This window comes from Chiloscyllium punctatum, chromosome 11 (genome assembly GCF_047496795.1).
Source record: "Chiloscyllium punctatum isolate Juve2018m chromosome 11, sChiPun1.3, whole genome shotgun sequence".
In the NCBI taxonomy this organism is placed as follows: Eukaryota; Metazoa; Chordata; class Chondrichthyes; order Orectolobiformes; family Hemiscylliidae; genus Chiloscyllium; species Chiloscyllium punctatum.
Genome location: NC_092749.1, coordinates 111,105,637 through 111,129,096, shown reverse-complemented (window position 1 = coordinate 111,129,096; position 23,460 = coordinate 111,105,637). Strand labels below are relative to the sequence as shown.

Genomic DNA, 23,460 nt, shown 5'->3' with positions numbered 1-23,460 from the left:
CAAAGTAAAATGGCTGTAACTGGGTCAGTATTTGATCTGGGTCCAGACAGAATAGAGAGGGAAGTGAAAGAAGATGAGTGATATTAATCAAACAGTATCCAGGGGATAGAGCTTAAAATTAAGTGGAGAAAAATGCATGAACAGAATGACTTTTGATTGAACTGAGAAGTATCAAGACATCAATCATATTACAGGGAGGATGTTACACTGTATTAAATAGTGGAAAGGAAATTGAGGATGAAGCCCTATTTTGATGAAGGTTCTGGTTAATGAAGTGCTCCAATTAGGCACCCTAAAACAAGGGAACACTTTAAAAGCACCGAACACAACATAATGAGCTTCACAAGTAAGATCAGAAATGCTAATTTACGAGTTGATGGCAGAGGATAATTGAAGAACATAACTGCTTCCATTTTTATCGGTTTTTTTATATAGCATTATAGAGCACAGTCCAGCAGATACAAACAAGTACACTTATTGAAGGAAAGGGACAGGGAATTAGAGATCAGTTATTTCACCAACTGTTTATCTTCAAATTACACTGCAGCCTGAGAATTCAAACCTTGTTTAAAAGAGAGATATGCTGACAAAGCTTTCTTCCTTACACTATTCGGAGAATAAAGTTAATCATTCAATTGGCGTTCAGTTCTGGTCACCCCATTACAGGAAAGATGTGGAGGCTTTGGAGAGGGTACAGAACAGGTTGACCAAAATGCTGCCTGGATTAGAGGGTGTGAGCTGTAAGAAAAGGCTAGCAAAACTCAAGTTGTTTCTCTGGAGCAGTGGAGCTGAGTGGAGACTTGGCAGATTTCTCGAAAATGATGAGATGCATAGATAGGGTTGATAGTCAGAACCTTTTTCTCAGAGTTGAAGTGTCTAATACTAGCGGGCAAGCATTTAAGGTGAGAGGAGGCTGTTCAAAGGAGATGTGAGGGGCAGCTTTTTTACACAGAGAGTGGTAGGAGGCTGGAATGCTGGGGGTGGTGGTGGAGACAGCTACAATAGGGGCATTTCAGGGGCTTTTAAATGAGCACATGAATATGCAAGGAGTACAGCAATATAGACTCAGGGCAGACAGAAGAGATTAGTTTAATTTGGTGTCATGTTCAGCTCAACATGGTGGGCCAACGTGCCTGTTCCTGTGTTATAATGTTCTTGTGTTCTATTCATCTGTTTCTCCTTGTAGAATAAGGAATTAACAGCTATGTGTTAAAGCTGCCCGTCTCATCAGTAATGGCAGATGGTATCAGATCACATAGAATTGGGGACTGGCTGAAGACAGGTCAAGTGATCTCCTACTCAACAAGATTTTGGCATCATGTGCAATTTGTGAAACGTTCACCAGTTTGCATTAGTATGATGACCAGTCCTTGTCTGTCTAAAACTGCCAGAACCCACTTGTGATATTTATACATGTTGGCAGCATGGTGTATGGTCAGAGAGCCATTTGTGAGGGATCCCGTTGACCTGATGAAAAAGGGGAAAATGAAAAGCCTTCTGCCCTGACAAAGATGCTCAATGAAACTGCACACGGCAGTCATCAAAGTAACTGAGTGACAACACCATGACCAAAAAATTATACAGGGCAGGAAGGTAGATGGCAGATACAGAGAAATGGTTCAATCCAAAATTTGGGAAGCACAATGAGAGGGTAATATGCTGTAACCAATACTCTTCCTCATGGATTACGAAAGATACTTGGAAATCCTGGCAGCATAGCATGGGTAATGTTCACATTATAGCCAATGGGAATACTGGGTTGACATTCTGAGGCGTTGTACAGAAGGAGTAAGAAGCTCCCATTGAATTTTTACAAAACCTTAGATGACAAGTGAGCTTCAAACCTTAGACAGTTTTGGGCACATAATTATCAGGAGAATGTGAAACCACTGAGGAAAAGAGCAGCATTGCTTCAATAGGCAGCAGCAGAGTTGTAACACTGCACAGAGAGAGAGAGAGAGAGAAAAACTCAAGAACTGGGGGCTTTTTTTTCACAAGAGCCACAAAGGTTAAGGGGTGGCCTCTAAATCAATGGAACATTATGTGTGATAATGAAGGTAGTGACATATTGGTTCCAGTAACAAGCAGAGTGGCAATTAAATAGCACAAGTGAAAGATAATTAGAAAAAGACTATGAAGAGGGTTTGGAAAGACTAAATCAACCACTTGAGAGAGATTGCAAGTGGAGTCTTAATGATGTAAGTGAGTAGGTATAAAGTAATTAGAAAATGATATCATCATTAGAATACTGAACTATCAAAAATTGCATATAATCTGACCCATTTGAAACCACAATTGAACTTCTCATCATCTTTTTTAATGTATTTATGCAAATCCTGGTATTACAACAGAACTTTCACACACTAATTCTGTAGCAAATGAAACACAATACAAAGTATTGGACATGCACTGCATTGCTATTGTGGTGCAGCGGTAATGCCTCTGAGCCAGGAGGCCCAGGGTCAAGACCCACCTGCTTCTGATGTGTGTAGTAACATCACTGATTAGAAAATATCAATGCATCTTATTATTTTCTCAAGTGCTAATGTATCTACTTGAAACTTCCCAAATATGCTGTCACTCAACTAGAGGCTGAACATATACCCTGCACCAAAAGCATTTCCGAGGACAGGTCCAGCATGCATCAGACTGGGAGTAAAACACCCTGACGGAGTAATGCTAAAGGCATTGGATATAACAATGTGGGACAATACTCAAGTGGACCACAAACACTAGATGGAATGGTTGGACTGAATGGCATGTTTCTGTATTGCAATTTCTTTACAATTCCACAGAATACAAACCCTTGCATTTATATTTTAGATACTAAGGGAATCAAGGGGTAGGGTGTCAAAGTGGAGTTGAGGCAGTCTCAGCCTTGATCTGAATGAATGGCAGAGGAGACTATGTCCTAGTGATGTTTTCACTAGACCATTAATCCAGAGACCCGGGTAATGTTGTGGGTTCGAATCCCACCATGACAGGCGGTTATCCATGGTCTTCAACAATTATCCTGTAATTAACATTCCCAAAACAGATGACTGGAGCTTTACTACATGTGTGAACTTAATGGGTTGCAGAGTGACTGATAGGATTGTTTATCACAATAATTACATCTCCAAATAACTTTCTTCATGATCAACCTCCTGATACTCTGTTACAATTTGGTCTGATTTTTGTCGAGGTGGTGCTATAATGGGAATGGTACTGGGTGAAGAATCCTGAGCTCTAGTCTAATACTTTCCAATCTTACCACGGGAGCTAATGTAACTTAAGTTTTAAAAAAAGTGGGATGTGGGCATCGCTGGCTGGCCAGCATTTATTCCCATCCCTATTCAGAAATCTGGAACTGACTGGATATGAACATCGGAGGTAAAGTAAGTAAGTTTGCAGATGACACCTATATTGGAGGTGTAGCAGACAGCGAAGAGGGTTACCTCAGATTACAACAGGATCTTGATCAGATGGGTCAATAGGCTGAGTGGCAGATGGAGTTTAATTTAAATAAATGTGAGGTGCTGCATTTTGGGAAAGCAAATCTTAGCAGGACTTATACACTTAATGGTAAGGTCCTAGGGAGTGTTGCTGAACAAAAAGACCTTGGAATGGAGTCACAGGTAGATAGGATAGTGAAGAAGGTGTTTGGTATGCTTTCCTTTATTGGTTAGTGCATTGAGTACAGGAGTTGGGAGGTCATGTTGCGTCTGTACAGGACGCTGGTTAGGCCACTTTTGGAATATTGTGTGCAGTTCTGGTCTCCTTCCTATCGGAAGGATGTTGTGAAACTTAAAAGGGTTCAGAAAAGATTTACAAAGATGTTGCCAGAGTTGGAATGTTTGAGCTATAGGGAGAGGCTGAATAAGCTGGGGCTGTTTTCCCTGGAGCGTCGAAGGCTGAGGGGAGACCTTGGAGAGGTTTATAAAATCATGAGGGACATGGATAGGGTAAATAAACAAGGTTTTTTTCCCTGGGGTGGGGGAGTCCAGAACTACAGGGCATAGATTTAAGGTGAGAGGGGAAGGGTATAAAAGGGACCTAAGTGACAACTTTTTCACTCGGAGGGTGGTGTGTGTATGGGATGAGCTGCCAGAGGAAGTAGTGGAGGCTGGTACAATTACAACATTGTATATCTCTATGACTCAATGTTGACTTGTCAATTGTAGAAAAAAACCCACCTGTCTCAATAATGTCCTTTGGGGAAGGAAACTGCCATCCTTACCTGGTCTGGCCTACATGTGACTCCAGACGCACAGCAATGTGGTTGACTCTGAACTACCACCCAATTAGGAATGGGTAATAAATGCTGGCCAAAGTAGCAATGCCTAAGTCCTGTGAATCATAGAAACCCAAAAGTGTGGAAACAGGCCATTTGGCCCATCAAGTCCACACCTACCCTCTGAAGAGCATCCCACCCAGACCTAGCCCCCTACCCTATCCCTGCATTTCCCATGGTTAATCCACACAGCCTGCACTTTATTGGCAATTTAGCATGGCCAATCTACCCTAACCTGTACATCTTAGGACTGTGGGAGGAAACTGGAGCACCCAGAGGACACCCACACAGACACAGGGTGGATGTGCAAACTCCACGCAGACAATTGCCCAAGGGTGGAATCAAACCCAGGTCCCTGGCGCTGTGAGGCAACAGTACTAACCACTGAGCCACCATGCCAGCCTAAAAATGAATTTACAAAAACATTTGAGGGGCCCAATGGCTGACTCCAAATCTAACTCCCATCATCATACATCAGTTTCACTGAACAGGGAATGCAAAAGATTGAAGGCAGCACATCCTCCAGTTAGACTTTACTTTCTCATTGAAATGTGGGACTTGACATTCAGATATAAATACACCCATTGGAACTGTGTCAGCTACTTCTTCATGAAAAATCTTCTTAAAAGGCCATCCTTGGAAATAAAATAACTCTTAACAAAAAAAAACTATGCTGAGGGGAAGGAAGAAGAACCAAATACAGAAATTAAACACAACCTGATTGATAGGTTTCGGGGATCTGCACATTGAAGCTTGAACTGTCAACGCTCGCATTCCGTACAGTGACAGAGTAAATACAGAGAAACTGTTCCCAGTAGCAGGAGGATCAGAACCTGATGATCCACGATCCAGGTGATTGACAATAACAGCCAGAGGCTACCTGAGGAAACAGTTTTTTACTCAGTGAGTTGTTGTGATCTGGAATGCACTGCCTGAAAGACTAATGGAGGCAGATTCAATAGCAACATTCAGAAGAGAATTGGGCAAATTCCTTCAGGGGGAAGCTGGGGAGAAAATAAAATGACAGAGGGATGTGCTGAACAAGCGGTCAAGTGCTAGACCTTCCAAAAACACGCTCAATGGAGTGAATGTCACATTTTTCAATGTTTTTGTAAAAGATGCATGTCTATAATTAACAAGGCTGAAATGGATAACATTGCTCACTAAAGTCGTTGATGTGCTAATTGACACCTTCAAATAAGTTATAAGTATGTCACAAAAAGTTCGAAATTAGCTGGCAGTCCCCTAAGCTCTGGAATTCCTTCCCTGAACATCTGTGCTCCTCTATCCCCCTTAAAGTGTGCTCCTCAAAGTCTGTCTCTTTGACTAAGCCTTTAGTCCTGATATGCCATTCTGTGGCTTTGTGCAATGCATTGTTTAGTAACTTCTCCTGTGATATAATGGTTTTGGTATAATATAAACACAAGACTATAGCATGGATTTACATTTTGGTGGGTCGTTCCTTGTTTAGAGTCAGAGAAGTGCACAGCACAGAAACTGACCCTTTGATCCAACTCATCTATGCTGACCAAATATCCTAAATTAATCTAGTCCCAATTGCCAGCATTTTGCCCATATCCCTCCAAACCCTTCCAACTCATATACCCATCCAGATGCCTTTTAAATGCTGCAATTGTACCATCCTCTACCACTTCCTCAGGCAGCTCATTCCATACACGCACCACCCTCTGTGTGAAAAAGTTGCCCCTTAGGATCCTTTTAAATCTTTCCACTCTCACCTTAAACCTATGTCCTCGAGTTTTATAGTCCCCTACTCTCGAGAAAGTGCACACAGAATTGTTACCGTGCAGACAGAGGGCATTCAGCCCACCACATCTGCACTGGCTCTATTATCTAGCACCAATCCCCTGTCTTTTTCCAATGTTGGTGCACACTATTTCTATCCAAATAACGAATGTCCTTCTTGCTGGCCTCAATTGAACCTGCCTCCACTATATTTCCAGGCAGTGCATTCCACACCCTAACTACTCGCTGGGTGAAAAAGGTTTCGATCAGATTATCTTTGCTACTTTTGCACATCACTTTAACCCTCATTCTGGTTCTTTTTACAAGCAGGGACAGTTTCTCCCTATCTGGGCTGTGAAGCTTGATCATGATTTTATTAATTCTATGCCCCCTCATTTTTGTTTTATGAATGGGAGCAGCCTCTCCCTCTCTGCCCAGACTGTTCATGATTTTCTCGTCTTCAATCTTTCCTCATTGTTGACATTTCTTATTCATGGAACAATTCTTGTTAATCACTTCTGCGCGTACTCAAATGCATTCACCTCATTCCCATAATGTGACTTCCGCAACTGGACATAGCCCTCCAGTTGAGGTCTAGAGTCAGAATTAGGATTGATTGTCATATGTACTCAAGCACAGGGACACAGGAGTACAGTACAAAGTCACCATTTCCGGTGTCATCCTGGGTACCTGTAACAAAATCTTAGGCGTAAAGCAGAAAATTAAATAAGTAAGTTAAAAATTCAAGGCATGTTTGGATATGGACCAAGGGCAGGCAGAAGGGATTAATTTAGTTTGGTGTCATGTTGTGGGCCAAAGGGCCTGTTTCTGTTCCTAGCACCAAGCAGAAAAATAAGGAAAGAACAATTGTTTTGGACAAGTTCAGCATCACCTCTTGCTCTTGTAGTCGGTGCTCCTTTTGATAAAGTTGAGGCCGCTGTAATCTTATTTATTGCTTTTCCCCACTGTTGTGCTACCTTCAATGGTCTCTGCACGTGTACACCTGGATCCCTCTGCTCCTGCATCCCCTTTAGAATTGCCCCACTGTTTCTAACACCAGCATTGAACATTTTGTCATGATGGAAACAGCCAGTTCCTCCACTTTGCTGTGCTTTACACTCTTGACTTTTTTTTGAAATTTCTGAAGCAAAAATGCTTCTCGGTTTCCGAGGACTACGTTCAATGCTGGAAACATGCAGAATTCGACTCTGAGAATCAACACTCTAACTGCGGAAAAAAATAAAGTTCAACCATTCTGTTTGCTTTCCCATTGCCTGAAGGTGTGTGGATAGGCTTGTAAATTCCTAATCAATTAAACAGTGACCTATGACCTGGCCTGGAGGGAAGTGGCCTCCTATTAAATACCTCCGACCACAGCTACACTAAATAGGTAGAGGTTCATCATCAATATTCCCCAGATTAAAACAAGAAAGGGACCTACTACGTTTGCTGGCATTGTTCACTCGAATGGCTTTGACTGGCCTTACAAGATTCCCTTTACAAATCTTTATTGAAATTACTCAGGTCTTTAGTCAATCCCTGTGGAGTCTGAAAGCCCCAATCTAATTGCACAACACTAAGACCAGCTTGATGTCATGGGAAAGCCCTGCAGCTTTGAAAGGCTAAAATCTCTGACCATCTGCTCACCATGCCAATGAACAAACAATGGAACCAAAGAGAAAGAGAGGAGAAATGGCACTCAGTACCTGGGATTCTTTTAATTATCAGTTTAGTGAAACCGTCAGCATGGGGGGCACAGCTGAAAGGCAGGGCTTGGAGTACCTGCTCCCAGAGTGACTGTTTTTTCTAAATAAGTAGGAAGTACCCATCAATCACATTCACATTTAATTATCTCGATGCTTATTTACCGAAAGTGTAATCCTGCTGTACGCAATCAGCCACAAAAGAAATCCCAAGTTGACTTGGAGACAAGGATCTAGTTGTGATTTGTATTAAACAAAGAGGTAGATAAAGCAGCATTGGGCACAAAGCAGGTCACCATAGGCTACGTTTGGGTACGTTATCGGATTTGTTAACAGCTGCGGTTATTTCCGCAGTTGCTGAAACAGGGCAGTGTGTGGGTTATTCCTTGCAAGATGGAACTTAGCTCATCACTTTACTTGAGAGTTCCAAAGTGACAGTACTCGAGGTGATTCCAGAGAGTGATCTCCCAATCCCATGAACCTCAAACTGAAGCCCAGCACGGTCTGGAGCCAAGGCCCAGTGCAGACTGGAGACCAGGTACCAGTGTGCTCTGGAGTGAAAGACCATGTCTCTGAGTTCTTATTTCTGTAATTCTGGACTTTTTATTTCTCTGTTTTCTAAGATCTTGTAACTGAAGAAGCTGTACTGAGGTATTTTTGTACCTAAGATGGTGCTGCAAGTGGCGACTTGTAAACTTTTCACTGTCACTCATTTGAGTACATGGACAATAAAGCTAATTCTAATTCATCAACACTATCTGTGGCTCTTGAACTGATTGAATCCCAGAATCTTAAAATGTAAGGCAAATACCTTAACTCCCATGTTCTTGGCAATTAATCGCTACCAAAGACATGCTTTTTTAATAATACAAGTGCATTAAATATATCACACAATGAACAAAATGTTCTGAGTTATATAGTTTCACGTTTTGCAGAGGAGTTACTGGAAAGTTAGTTCCATTGTACTGGCTTAAAGGAATACTTGGATCAAGATTTCAAGCCCTCAGTTTTGTTTAGGCCCCCGTACAGGTTGGATATTGATAACACAATATGGTGTGGTGTTTGGTTGGTTTGGACAGCTGGTTTGTGACACAGAATGATTGACAATGATGCAGGTTCAATTCCCACACTAGCTGAGGTTCTCATGAAAGACTCTCCTTCTCAACGTCTCCCCTCAGCTGAGGTATGGTGACCACCCCCCCACCCCCCCGCCCCAGGCTAACCCACCACTAGCAGTCTCTCTGTAATAATTATAATTAATTGTTATGGTACTGTAGGTTAGGTTGCTGCAAGTTCAAAGACTGGAATTCAAGACCCCTCCTGGCATTTGTGATATTTAACTTTAGCTTATTAATAAATCTCAAATAAAAATCTGCTCTCAGTCAAGATGAAACAACTATAAGCATAAGATCATAAGACATAGGAGCAGAAATTAGGCCATCCAGCCCATCGAGTCTGTTCCACCATTCAATCATGGTTGATAAGTTTCTTAAACCCATTCTCCCACTTTCTCCCTGTAATCTTTGACAAGCAAGAACCTATCTAGGTAAAAACAATGACTGCAGATGCTAGAAACCAGATTCTGGATTAGTGGTGCTGGAAGAGCACAGCAGTTCAGGCAGCATCCAAGTAGCTTCGAAATCGATGTTTCGGGCAAAAGCCCTTCATCAGGAATCTGATGAAGGGCTTTTGTCCGAAACGTCAATTTCGAAGCTTCTTGGATGCTATCTGAACTGCTGTGCTCTTCCAGCACCACTAATCAAGAACCTATCTATCCCAGTCTTAAATACACTCAATGACCTGGCCTTCTGTGTCAGTAAATTCCATCAATTCCCCACTCTCTGGCTGAAGAAGTTTCTCCTTCCTTCCCTTCTAAAGGGTCTTCCCTTTTCTCTAAGGCTGTGCCCGCGGGTCCTAGCAATGGAAACATCTTCCCAACATCCACTCTGTCCAGGCCAGTCACCATTCTGTAAATTTCAATTAGATCCCCTGCACCCCCCCAATCCTTCTGAACTCCATCCAGTGTAGACCCGGAGTCCCCAAACGTTCCTCCTCTGTTAAGCTTTTCATTCCTGGGACCATTCTCGTGAATCTCTGCTGAACACGCTCCAGGCACAGTACATCCTTCCTGAGATATGGGATTGCGGGAAAAAACTCTCACCTGGTTCACAAAGGTACTTCAGAGAAGGAAACCTACCATCCTTATGCAGTTTGGCTGATCTGTAACCACAACACAGTGGTTCGTACTATCAAGTTACTCAATTGTTTCTCAAGAGCAAGTCGGGGTCGGTTATAAATGCTGACCTTGCTCGCAATACCAACATTCTGAGACTGATTTTAAAATCCCTGCACTGTAAATGGAATAGTACACTGCAAATTAAAAGCTTGTTTAGAATACTGTTGATAGTCTGGTCAAGTTTCTAATGCTCTGTGCTGCAGATAATCTGTTGTCAAGCAGATGTTATGTATGGAAAAACACACAAAAAGTGGGCAATGTGCAATGAGTCGCACAGTTATAGGAAGGATATTATCAAGATGGAGAGGGTTCAGAAGAGATTTACCAGGATGTTACCTTGGGGAAGGAAATCTGCCACCCCTACCCAATCTGACCTATACGTGACACACCACAATGACACTGAACTGAAATGGCCTGAGTTTAAGGGAAATTAAAGATGGGCAACAAATACTGGCTGGTCAGTAACAGCCACATCCTCTGAAAAAAACAGCAAAAATAAAACTCTGGTTTTGCAGGGCCACCGTGAATATACTTGTCAGCCGTTCCATTGTACCTGTGTTGTGTACCTGTGTCGCGTACCTGTGGCCAGTTAACAGGATTGTTCTTGGAAGCACTGTTCCCACACCAAGACATAAACACCTCCAGGTGGACAAATCCCCCTTTCAGGGATTCTTTAAAACTGAGTCCATCGTGGTGACTGATGGCACTCGTTATGATGCTACTTTGAATGGGGTGATCTTAGTGCAGGTCTAAACCAAACAGATGGTGGGATGGATGTTTCAACAGGTAGCTGCCTTTGGGGATAGAACTAACTTTCATCTACTCTACTTTCCACTTTACCTCATATTTTTTCCTGAAAATCATCCTTCTCTTCATATTAAATCTTTCCCTACCTTGCTTCCTCTATAGATTTCACAAATCATACCACTGGTGTGGACTGGGTCTTTTGCTATCTTCTGAGTTTATATTCTGATACACAGTGATTCTATTTAACAGGTTCAAAAATCCTCAAACTTTTGTCTGTGCTCAAATAATCTAATCCCCTTCCCTGTTGATCTGCGCAGCCAATCTTACTGCCTACTGATTAACTCTGTTTTAGAGATAGAGTGGCTCATTGCAAGGATTAGTCCAACAATCCTCTTAAAAATAAGACAGAATTCCGCAGGCTTACAGCAGAACAATAACTTCCTGACTGACCCTTGTGCCAGACGAGTGAGACTGAATGAGGTTGAAATTAATCTTTTGCTTCGTGAAAGCTCTGCTGGGGTGTTGGATGCTGGAATACATTGCTGCACAATCTCAGGCACATACAGAGGGGCTAATTTTCATCTTCGTAACGGGGAAAGATTGAGTATCAGAGATCGTTCAGCCCATCTTGCATACACTGGCTGGCTGAGAGAAGTGAAAATTGCCATTTTCCCAGAGACTCATTAGAGATGAGCTTAACCTGAGGGTCACCAGACCTCAGGGGAGGGACATGCCAGAAAATCAACTCTCGCTGGAGGCAACATTTGCATTGCAAGCCAGCTGACCAGCCAACTCAGCTATCCACCCCCCAACAATTCACCTCTTGCCGACTCTTCCTGTAATCCTGCACTTCTTCCATTTCCTTCTATTGGTAACCCAATTCCTTTTTCAAAGTCTCAAATGAATGTGCCTCCGCTGCACTCTCAGACTATGCATTCGAGACCTGAATCACTCACGGTGTGAAGAGACCTTTCCTCATGTCACCTTTGCTTCTTTTGGCAACTCCTTGAAATCTATTGCAAGGTTTTTACTAAGACTCATAGGGATGTACAGCATGGAAACAGACCCTTTGGTCCAACCCATCCATGCCAACTAGATATCCCAACCTAATCTAGTCCCACCTGCCAGCACCCAGCCCATATCCCTCCAAACCCTTCCTGTTCATATACCCATCCAAATGCTTCTTAAATGCTGCAATTGTACCAGCCTTCACCACATCCTCTGGCAGTTCATTCCATACACCTATCACTCTCTGCGTGAAAAAATTGCCCTTTGGGTCTCTTTTATATCTTTCCCCTCTCACCCTAAACCTATGCCCTCTAGTTCTGGACTCCCCCACCCCAGGGAAAAGGCTTTGTCTATTTTTCCTATCCATGCCCCTCATAATTTTGTAAACCTCTATAAGGTCACCCCTCAGCCTCCGATGCTCCAGGGAGAACAGCCCCAGCCTGTTCAGCCTCTCCCTGTAGCTCAGATCCTCCAACCCTGGCAACATCCTTGTAAATCTTTTCTGAACCCTTTCAAGTTTCGCAACATCTTTCCGATAGGAAGGAGACCAGAATTGCACGCAATATTCCAACAGCAGCCTAACCAATGTCCTGTACAGCCGCAACATGATCTCCCAACTCCTGTACTCAATACTCTGACCAATAAATTTGTCTGGAAAAGATAGGCCCTGCTGTTCTTTCATCACTGGGCCTGGGACTGAAATGGCTCAGAGTCTAGCGAGGGACAATGATCATCTGTACTGGCAACAGTGGGCTACATTGAAATCGAAGCAGTCTCCCTATGCCTCAATGCTTTGAGTAAAGGTGTAGTGCACACGGGAGGTACAGTTTCCCACTCTGGGTGCAAGTGGGAAACTGAGTGCTTTTTTTAAAAATGTGCAAGTTCACAATTCCACTCAGAAATTTCCATCCCATTTTTCCACTCTCCCTTGCCTCAATCCCCCACCTCCAAACCCACACTAATCCCCCTCCCCCTGCTCCAATCTAACAAATGTCCCAAAATCGAGCCAAGCATCCCAATCACACAAGCAAAACCTCCAGGTCCTAACACACCCCTCACCCTCACAGCCCCTCGTGATACATAGCAACACACCATCAGGCTCTTAAAATCATTTCTTGGGCGTCATGATTTGGAGACTTCGGTGTTGGACTGGGGTGTACAAAGTTAAAAATCACACAACACCAGGTTATAGTCCAACAGATTTAATCGGAAGCACTAGCTTTCAGAGCGACGCTCCTTCATCAGGTGATTATTTTATTCTCCGTTGGACTATAACCTGGTGTTGTGTGATTTTTAACTTTCTCAGGCGTGTCCACCAGTTTTCAGTGAGTTCCACAGAAAGGCCCAAATATTTCTCAGCTCCCCCAAGCTTCTCAGTGTTTCGAAAATGTTGCAGTTTTTCTTATCTCTATTCAAGTTGACAATTTTGCAGTTCTTCTCCTTTTCTCTATCTGGTAGCATTTTGTCCACTGTGTTAAGCTGTTCGTGTTCCTTTGCAACTTACTGCTCCCAGCTACACCGAAGAAACCAAATGAAAATGGGAAAAGTCGCTGGTTAGGTATCAGGAGGGAGATCAGTTAGGGGCCGGGGGGGGGAGCTGGTGGTGCTGGGGCATGTGGGGAGTGAAGAGACAATGGGTAGGGGTGAGGAGAGGAACCAGTGCGGGTTTCAAAAGGTGAGAATGCAACTGCTGAGGAGAATCTTAAGATGACGCAAATATCTTACAAGGTCATGGGGGCTCAGGGAAGTGAAATGGAGATTGATGGGTGACAGCTTTTCCAGACACACTGGGTGGAAGGAGTGGATACCAGACCCAGTAGGACAGATTGGATGAGTAGCCTAAGGACTGACAAGTGCCAGGGTAACCTGGGTCAAAGGGCATTGAGGTATTTCTAAAAGGAGGTCACATATGAGCTTACAAACTAGGAGCAGAGGAACAGGCCATTCAGCCCCTCCGTCATTCACTAGTATTATGGCTGATCTGACTGTGGCCCTGATTTCACTCTCCTGCCGACTCCCTTGTTGCTCATTATGAGATGAACATCCTGGGAGACGGTGAGGCAGGGAGGTGGGTGGAAGGATGGTGTGGATCAGCAGGCAAATAGCTGGGACCCTGGCCGCAGTGCGGCTCAGGTAACTCAGTAAAGCCAGCAATCCAGACGGGCGACTTGGACGGCGATGATGTGATGGATGAGGGAGCCCTGTGAATGGCTGTGCAATGTAACCCAGGTGGGCTGAGATGAATCCGTTTGTAAAACCCTCTCAAATAAAAACAGAGAATGCTGGAGAAACTCAGCAGGTCTGGCAGCGTCTCTGGAGACGGAAACGTTTTGAGTCCAGTGGCTCTTCTTTGTCTCTTTTAAGAGTGAAAAGGACTTCTTACCCTCTGACTGAGCTTGAGAGTTACCCACTTCTGTTTGGCTACAAGGCTGGGTTGGCATTTCATTGTCTTCAGATTGATCTGGAAAGTAAACTTCTTTGTAAAACTGAGAAGAAAAACATTTCATTTTTTAAAATTCTAAGCAAGACCACATCATGTCACGTGGCACTTCAGTAATAATGCAATAGCAAACAAACAACTCCTGGAGACAGCAGTGTTCCAACAGTGACGCCTGTGAATGGGAAATGCATATTTCAAAGAAGTTTGAACACAACCCGATTCAGCCTGATCCTAACTGGAAAATCTCTTGCACCACGCAAGTGGAGGTAATGGGATGCTCTCTTCAACGTCTGAATTTCTTCACTTAACAAACAGGTGACCATGAACGACTTTGGGAAGTCTGAAGACTGGTTATGTCTTTGGGCTACACTATTCCTGATGCCCAGACCTATAAACTGGACAGGAGTTCAAATCCCGTCAATGGCAGCTGGGGAATTACAGCAGTCTGTGAAATAAATCTGGAATAAAACACTAGTATTGGGAAAAAATGACCATGAAGTGGTTGGATTGGCTCACTAATGTCTTGCATGCAAGGAAATTCACAGCCTTACCCAATCGGGTCTATAGGTGACTCCAGGCCCATACCAACACAGTTGTCTCTGAATTAAGACAGCCAGGCAAGTAATTCAGTTATTATCAAGGTCAGGGATTATCACCACCGACACAAAGGCAATTGGGATGAGCAATAAACTCCTGCCCTTATCAGCAATGCCTACATCCAGTAGGAGACAGAGACAATAATCACCGCAAAAGGTATTCACCATATCCTGCATTTGCTACTGCCTTTGGTTTTGTTAAATGTGTGCATTCTCACCTTCAACTTGGCTATCCATGTACACATCACTTGGTTTAGAGTCATCATCTTGACTTTCCAAGGGCACTGCTGAAACAAAGCACAACATCGAACAACGGTCAGATACAGAATCACTTCCTCAACGCGGCTGAACAGTTTAATGAGTTCAATTGCTTGGAATCTGTTTACATTTGGGTGAATTTTAAAAATTCTTTCATGGGATGTAGCCATTGCTAACAGGGCCAGCATTTACTGCACATCCTAATTGCCCTCAAGAAGATGGGGGAAAGCAACCTTCCAAACTTCTGGAGCCTATGTGCTACAGATACACCCATAACATGGGAGGGAGTTCCTGGATTTTAATTCAGTGACAGTGAAGGGACGGCAATATATTTCCAATGGTGAGTGACTCGGAGAGAAACCTTCAGGGGATGGTGGTTCCGTGTATCTGCTGCCCTTATCCTTCTAGATGGTAGTGATCACAGGTTTGGAAGGTGCTGTCGGGGGAGCCTTAGTGGGTTGTGGGAGTACATCTTGTCTGTCCAACCACTGTTTTCTCTCTCTCTCTCTAAGTTCTTTATCTAAGTTTGCCCACTCGCTCCCACCCCACATCATCAACATAAATACCAGCTTTTCATAACTGCCATCAGTTCCGTCGAAGAGTCACTGTGCTCAAAATGTTAACTCTGTTTCTCTTATTACAGATGCTGCCAGACCTGCTGAGTTTCTCGAGCAATTTCGGTTTGTCTTTCAGATTTCCAGAGCCCGCAGTTCTTTATTTTTTTCGTGTGATTTTATTTTATGAGCTGGTGCAGTGCTGCCATTCATGCTCCTTTCTATACTAGGCCTGTTTAGCTGAAAGTGGGAGGTGATGAATCACTATTGAGTCTTAATAAGAAGAGGTTCTTGTCCTAACACCGAGATGTAGTTTTATTATACCACAGCAATACGTACAAATTAAATTGGCCAGTTAGACCTAATTACTAAGACTATCAGGAGACAGAGTGGAAGTGGGTACTGCAGATGCTGGAGATTAGAGTGGTGCTGGAAGTGCACAGTAGGTCAGGTAGCATTTGAGGAGCAGGAAAATTGATGTTTCGGGTAAAAGCGCTTCATCAGGAATCAAGAGAATCTCTATCAGGAGACAGAGATGACAGATCTGACCCCCATTGGGATAACATAGACAATAGGAGTAGGAGCAGAAATAGGCCATTCAGCCCTTCGAGTCTGACCCAGCATCCAATATGATCATGGCTGATTATCCAACTCATTATCCTCTTCCCATTCTCTCTCAGTAGATTCCTCAATTCTCTTCCTTTGATTGTGTCATCAGTACAGCTGGGCCTAATGCAATCTCCACCATGAGCCCTATCAGATCCGTTACCTGCTGCACCAGGATTCACCTGAGAAGGGGAAATGAGGCCTCAGTTTAATGTCTCTCCCCAAATAGCAGCCCCTGACAGTGTGGCACTCACCTCAGTACTGACTGCAGTGTCAGCTTCCATCTTTTGTGCTCAAGTGTCTAGGGTGAAAAGGCCTGGGATTTACACACTGGGAGTTACCCACTGAGCTGCAGTTGGCACGGTTACCACACAGACTTCAAAGAAACCATTAAAAATTCCCTGTAACTCTCCTCACTCTGTTTAATCACCATGGAAGCCCAGCCTTCCAATATGAAAAGGCAGTGTGATTTTGGAGAAGATTGGTAGCTCAGGTTGAGGTTCAGGTTGTAAGTTTGCTCACTGAGCTGGAAGGTTTGTTCTCAGACGTTTTGTCACCATGCTAGGTAACATCATCAGTGAGCCTCCAGTGAAGGGCTGGTGTTCTGTCCCACGTTCTATTTATGTTTCTATTTATGCTTCTTTTTTCCTAAGAGATTGGTAAATGGGGTCCAAATCGATGTGTTTAATGATGGAGTTTTGGATTGAATGCCAGGCCTCTAGGAATTTCCTTGTGTGTCTCTGTTTAGCCTGGCGTAGGACGGATATGTTGTCCCAGTTCGTCTGTATGTAAGGATACTAGTGATAAGTGTGTCATATCTTTTGGTGGCTAGTTGGTGTTTGCGTATCCTGTTGGCTAGTTTTCTGACTGTCTGTCCTATTTAGTGTTTGTTACAGCCCTTGCAGGGTATTTTGTAAATGACATTTGTTTTGCTGGTTGTTTATATAGGGTCCTTTAGGATCATCAGCTGTTGTTTAAGTGTGTTGTTAGATGATATCACCCCACCTTACGAGACCAAGACACGTAAATAGAAAGCGGGACATGCCACCAGCACTTCACCGGAGGCTCACTGATGATGTTACCTAGCATGGTGACGAAACATCTGAAAACAAACCTTCCAGATCAGTGAGCAAACTTACAACTTGAAAAGGCAATATTCTAAATATTATATCTACTTCAACTGACTCTTCTCCAAGAATCATTTTATCAACGCAATGTTCAAAAAGCACTTACAAGGTGAACCAGTACATTTTTCGTCTTCTTTCTTTTTCAGTGAATTTTCTGCTTGACCATCAGGGCTTTCTTCTGTGGAAACTAGAACATGGAAAGAAAAGTAAATATTGTTAAAGTCTGAAAAATAATAGGCATAATGATAACGGACGCCAAACTGATTCACGCTAATGTTGTATTCATCCACAGGGATGTGGCCAGGCCAGCATTTATTGCCCAACCCTAACTGCCCAGAGGACAGTTGAGAGTCAACCACGTTGCAGTGGGTCTGGAGTCACATGTAGGCCAGACCAGGTAAAAATGGCAGTTTCCTTCCCTAAAAGACATTAGTGAACCAGATGGGTTTTTCCTAACAATAGTTTCATTGTCATCTTTAAACTCTTAATGAAAGATTTTTAAAATTCAATTCACATTCCATCATCTGCCTTAGTGGTATTTGAACGTGGACACGCTGGATCATTAACTGGGTCGCTGTAGGAGCAGTGTGGCATTAATACCTCTAGGTCATCACCTTCACTTGCTCACTACTAAACACAGTAAAATGGAAAAAGACATTTTCATGAAAGTAAACTTTACTTCAGAACATTTTGGTCACTATGCTGAGAAAATGATTTTGCCATTTTGACTTGCTTAGAAATATGGTGAAATATTGTTAAAGACAGGAACTCCCTATGCATTCAGTTGAACAAACCAGGGCCTTTGTGCCTGAAAGGCCAGGTTAACTCTTAGTTCATCAGAATAACTCAGACGTGGAACCTGTGATCACTTGGAAAAGCTGACTAGCAGTAGCATAGAGTCACTCAATGAGAAGTTGGATAAACACAGGAGTGAGAAAAGGTACAAGCAGAGAGTGCGATGGTGTTGGGTGAAAGAGGACGCATGTGCAGTATAAGTGCTTGCATGGACCCGTTGGGCTGAAAGGCCTGTTTCTATGCTGTAGACTTAATGTGGTTCTCTGTAAATCAATAATGGCAGAGTCATCTTTCTGAAGCAGCGTTTTCAAAAATTTGGATTGTACAAGTGACTAAACATTTTTGATTTTTGTTGTGACACTTTACAAGCACATGCAAAAGCTAAGGTGGACGAGAAAAGTGGAAAGTCATGCAGTTTATGAACATGGGCACAGACTGGTTGTGCTGAGTGACTTGCCTTTGCACATAAATTTCATTCATGGGATATGGACTGCACATGCAAGAACAGCATTCATTGCCCGTCCCTAATTGCCCTTTGACTGAATAGTTTCTGAGGCCATAACAGAGGATGGTTAAGATTCAACCCCATTGCTGTGCATCTAGAGCCACAAGTAGGCCAGACCAGTTAAGGAAGGCAGGAAATCTTTCCTCAAAGGCTATTTATGAATGAAACTTGACAGAAAGAGGCACTTGTCTTAATAATGAGATCTAGACACCATTCCCCTCGTTTGTCCCTATAGGTTCAGTCCCATATGAACTGCTCCCTTCACAGCCATCCATCTTCAAACATTTTCACTTCTCGTTAGCATCCTACTCAGCCATTAGCTCCCTCCTTGTTTATCATCAGCAGCAATTTCTTTGTTTGCCTGTCCCTTTTCTCTCTCTGTCTCTGGGCACTATCCCCATGTACTCTATTCTGCTACCCTCCTGCTCCCCCAACACAATCCATCATCTGCATAAATATCACCTGCCCCCAGCTATTTTCAGTTCTGGTGAAGGATCACTGGATTCAAACCATTCACTCTGTTTCTCTCTCCACAGATGCTGCCAGACCTGCATCTGCTGCATTTTTGGTTTTTGTTTCAGATTTCCAGCAGCTGAGGGTCTTTGTTTCCATATTGAAATAGTTGTTTGGTCATACAGAATTGAGTATTGCTACAAAAGACACATTTTGTTCAAGCTTTTCATTTTGCCCTCACCAGGGCATCTCGCAAGAATACCAATTCAAGAGGCAAACTATCAACAATAATATTACATGACAGGAGAGCGATGAACTCGTTCAATTTATGAACTGAGCAGCTGAGTTCCATCTGAATGGCACCACGTATGCCTAAATAGGTGGTGTTGCCATGGGATCCCTGCTCCACCCAGTTCTCACAAACTTAGAGTCACACAGCATGGAAACAGGCCCTTTGGTCCAACTCATCCATGTTGACCACATTTCCCAATCTAAACTAGTCCCACTTGCCTGCATTTGGCACATCCAAACCTTTCCTATTCATATACCCCTGTCTAAATATCTTTTAAATGCTGTCACTCTACCTGCATCTACCAATTCCTCTGGCAGCTTATTTCACACACAAATTACCGTCTGTGTGAAGAAGTTGCCCTTCAGGTCCCTTTTAAATCTATCTCCTCCCACCTTAATGGTGTTGGAGAGACTGTTAGGTCTGAAGGCTGATAAGTCCTCGGGAACTGATGGTCTGCATCCCAGGGTACTGAAAGAAGTGGCTCTAGAAATCGTGGACACATTGGTAATCATTTTCCAATGTTCTATTGATTCGGGATCAGTTCCTGTGGATTGGAGGGTGGCAAATGTTGTCCCACTTTTCAAGAAGGGAGGGAGAGAGAAAACAGAGAATTATAGACTGGTTAGCCTGACGTCAGTGGTGGAAAGATGCTGGAGTCTAGATTAGAGTGGCGCTGGAAAAGCACAACAGGTCAGGCAGCATCCGAGGAGCAGAAAAATCGACGTTTCGAGCAAAAGCCCTTCATCAGGATTGAAGGCAGGGAGCCTCCGGGGTGGAGAGATAAATGGGGATGGGGTGGGGCTGAGAGAAGGTAGCAAAGAGTACAATAGGTGGATGGCGGTGGGGATAAAGGTGATAGGTCAGTAAGGAGGGTGGAGCAGATAGGTGGAAAGGAAGATGGGCAGGTAGGACAGGTCATGAGAGTTGTGCTGAGCTCGAAGGTTGGAACTGGGGTAAGGTGGGGGGAATATTGAGAAACAAACTCGTAAGGAGATCTCAGTCATCTGTAAGAATAATAGAGTGGTTAAGGTAGGGGATTTTAACTTTCCAAACATAGACTGGGATTGCCATAGTATTAAGGGTTTAGATGGAGAGGAATTTGTTAAGTATGTACAAGACAATTTTCTGATTCAGTATGTAGATGTACCTACTAAAGAAGGTGCAAAACTTGAACTGTTCTTGGGAAATAAGGCAGGGCAGGTGACTGAGGTGTCAGTGGGGGAGCACTTTGGGGCCAGTGACCATAATTCTATTAGTTTTAAAATAGTGATGGAAAAGGATAGACCAGATCTAAAAGTTGAAGTTCTAAATTGGAGAAAGAGAAATTTTGACGGTATTAGGCAAGAACTTGCAAGCTGATTGGGGGCAGATGTTCACAGGTAAAGGGACGGCTGGAAAATGGGAAGCCTTCAGAAATGAGATAACAAGAATCCAGAGAAAGTATATTCCTATCAGGGTGAAAGGAAAGGCTGGTAGGTATAGGGAACGCTGGATGACTGGAGAAATTGAGGGTTTGGTTAAGAAAAAGAAGGAAGCATACGTCAGGTATAGACAAGATAGATCGAGTGAATCCTTAGAGGAGTATAAAGGAAGTAGGAGTATACTTAAGAGAGAGATCAGGAGGGCAAAAAAGGGACATGAGATAGCTTTGGCAAATAGAATTAAGGAGAATCGAAAGCGTTTCTACAAATACATTAAGGACAAAAGAGTAACTAGGGAGAGCACACCAAACACCTGGTCTGCAGCTTCGGGCATTGCTGAGGGAACAAAATAAGATTTCAAAGGATGATACCCATCGCTCGGGGGGGCCTTTGTGTGGAGCCGCAGGAGATGGGGCAGATACTAAACGAGTATTTTGCATCAGTATTTACTGTGAAAAAGGACGCGGAAGATATAGAATGTAGGGAAATAGATGGTGGCATCTTAAAAAATGTCCATATTACAGAGGAGGAAGTGCTGGATGTCTTGAAACGCATAAAAGTGGATAAATCCCCAGGACCTGATCAGGTGTACCCCAGAACTCTGTGGGAAGCTAGGGAAGTGATTGCTAGGCCTCTTGCTGAGATATTTGTATCATCGATAGTCACAGGTGAGGTGCCGGAAGACTGGAGATTGGATAACGTGGTGCCACTGTTTAAGAAGGGCAGTAAAGACAAGCCAGGGAACTATAGACCAATGAGCGTGACGTCGGTGATGGGCAAGTTGTTGGAGGGAATCCTGAGGGACAGGACGTATATGTATTTAGAAAGGCAAGGACTGATTAGGGATAGTCAACATGGCTTTGTGCACGGGAAATCATGTCTCACAAACTTGGTTTTTTTGAAGAAGTACAAAGATGATTGATGAGGGCAGAGCAGTAGATGTGATCTATATGGACTTCAGTAAGGCGTTCGACAAGGCTTCCCATGGGAGACTGGTTAGCAAGGTTAGATCTCATGGAATACAGGGAGAACTAACCATTTGGATACAGAACTGGCTCAAAGGTAGAAGACAGAGGGTGGTGGTGGAGGGTTGTTTTTCAGACTGGAGGCCTGTGACCAGTGGAGTGCCACAAGGATCTGTGCTGGGTCCTCTACTTTTCACGATTTATATAAATGATTTGGATGCGAGCATAAGAGGTACAGTTAGTAAGTTTGCTGATGATACCAAAATTGGAGGTGTAGTGGACAGTGAAGGAGGTTATGTCAGAGTACAACAGGATTTTGTTCAGATGGGCCAATGGGCTGAGAAGTGGCAGATGGAGTTTAATTTAGATAAATGTGAGGTGCTGCATTTTGGGAGAGCAAATCATAGCAGGACTTATACACTTAATGGTAAGGTCCTAGGAAGTGTTGCTGAACAAAGAGATCTTGGAGTGCAGGTTCATAGCTCCTTGAAAGTGGAGTCACAGGTAGATAGGATAGTGAAGAAGGTGTTTGGTATGCTTTCCTTTATTGGTCAGAGCATTGAATACAGGAGTTGGGAGGTCATGTTGCGGCTGTACAGGTCATTGGTTAGACCACCGTTGGAATATTGTGTGCAATTCTGGTCTCCTTCCTATTGGAAAGATGTTGTGAAACTTGAAAGGGTTCAGAAAAGATTTACAAGAATGTTGCCAGGTTTGGAGGATTTGAGCTACAGGGAGAGGCTGAACAGGCTGGGGCTGTTTTCCCTGGAGCATCAGAGGCTGAGGGGTGACCTTATAAAGGTCTATAAAATCATGAGGGACATGGATAGGATAAATAGACATCGTCTTTTCCCTGGGATCGGTGAGTCCAGAACTAGAGGGCATAGGTTTAGGTTGAGAGGGGAAAGATATAAAAAAGACCTAAGAGGCACCTTGTTCACACAGAGGGTGGCACGTGCATGGAATGAGTTGCCAGAGGAAGTGGTGGAGGCTGGTACAATTACAACATTTAAGAGGCATCTGGATGGGTATATGAATAGGAAGGGTTTGGAGGGATATGGGCCGGGTGCTGCCAGGTGGATTAGATTGGGTTGGGATATCTGGTTGGCATAGACGAGTTGGACTGAAGGGTCTGTTTCCGTGCTCTATATCTCTATGACTCTATGACACTACACAAAAGGAATTTCACTACATCATATCTCTGTTGAAACTGCACCGAAACTGACCAAACAATTTCCATGCTACAAACAGCATACCCGCAGCTGTCCCCAGGCGAATACTGTCGTGTGAAACACATTTTGAAAAAAAACAGAAATTCTCAGAGTTCCAAGACATAATCGTTTGGAAACAGGTGTAATGCTTTTTTTCTTCAAATGGGATGGAATTAGATTTGCTCTTTAAGGGAGATTATGATTCTTGTGAAAATTTCAAAGGGAAAGACTTAACGCAGGAAGCCAAAGTGGCATTTGGTGGATGGAGAGCAAGTTTAAAACAGCAGAAAACAGCATAAGGTCACCAGGGAGCACTAATCACCTCGCACTAAATTGTGGGAATATGGAAGAGAAAATTGTCTATTGCCAATGGAATGCTATTCCAGGAATGAATGGATGCTTTCTGTTGGAACAGCTGGGGGTTGGCTGGAAAGAAGGCGACAAGAAGGATTACTCAACAAGTGAGGGAGAGACCCATAAGACAAAGGAGCAGGAGTAGGCCATTCAGCCCATTGAGTCTGCTG

The 23,460-nt window shown here is 43.5% G+C and overlaps 1 protein-coding gene across 3 annotated transcripts in view; it reads right to left on the bottom strand.

Moving 5' to 3' along the window:
- macrod2 (mono-ADP ribosylhydrolase 2) overlaps nucleotides 1-23,460 on the bottom strand; it is a 945,224-nt gene that overhangs the window by 13,392 nt on the left and 908,372 nt on the right. For 2 of the 3 annotated variants that reach the window (XM_072581522.1, XM_072581520.1), the window contains 3 exons: nucleotides 17,401-17,481; nucleotides 14,968-15,036; nucleotides 14,097-14,174 (listed from right to left, as the gene is read on the bottom strand). In XM_072581522.1, coding sequence (XP_072437623.1) covers nucleotides 14,097-14,174; nucleotides 14,968-15,036; nucleotides 17,401-17,481 — 228 coding nt within the window. The remainder of the gene's footprint in view (nucleotides 1-14,096; nucleotides 14,175-14,967; nucleotides 15,037-17,400; nucleotides 17,482-23,460) is intronic. The other variant, XM_072581521.1, reaches the window with a different exon arrangement.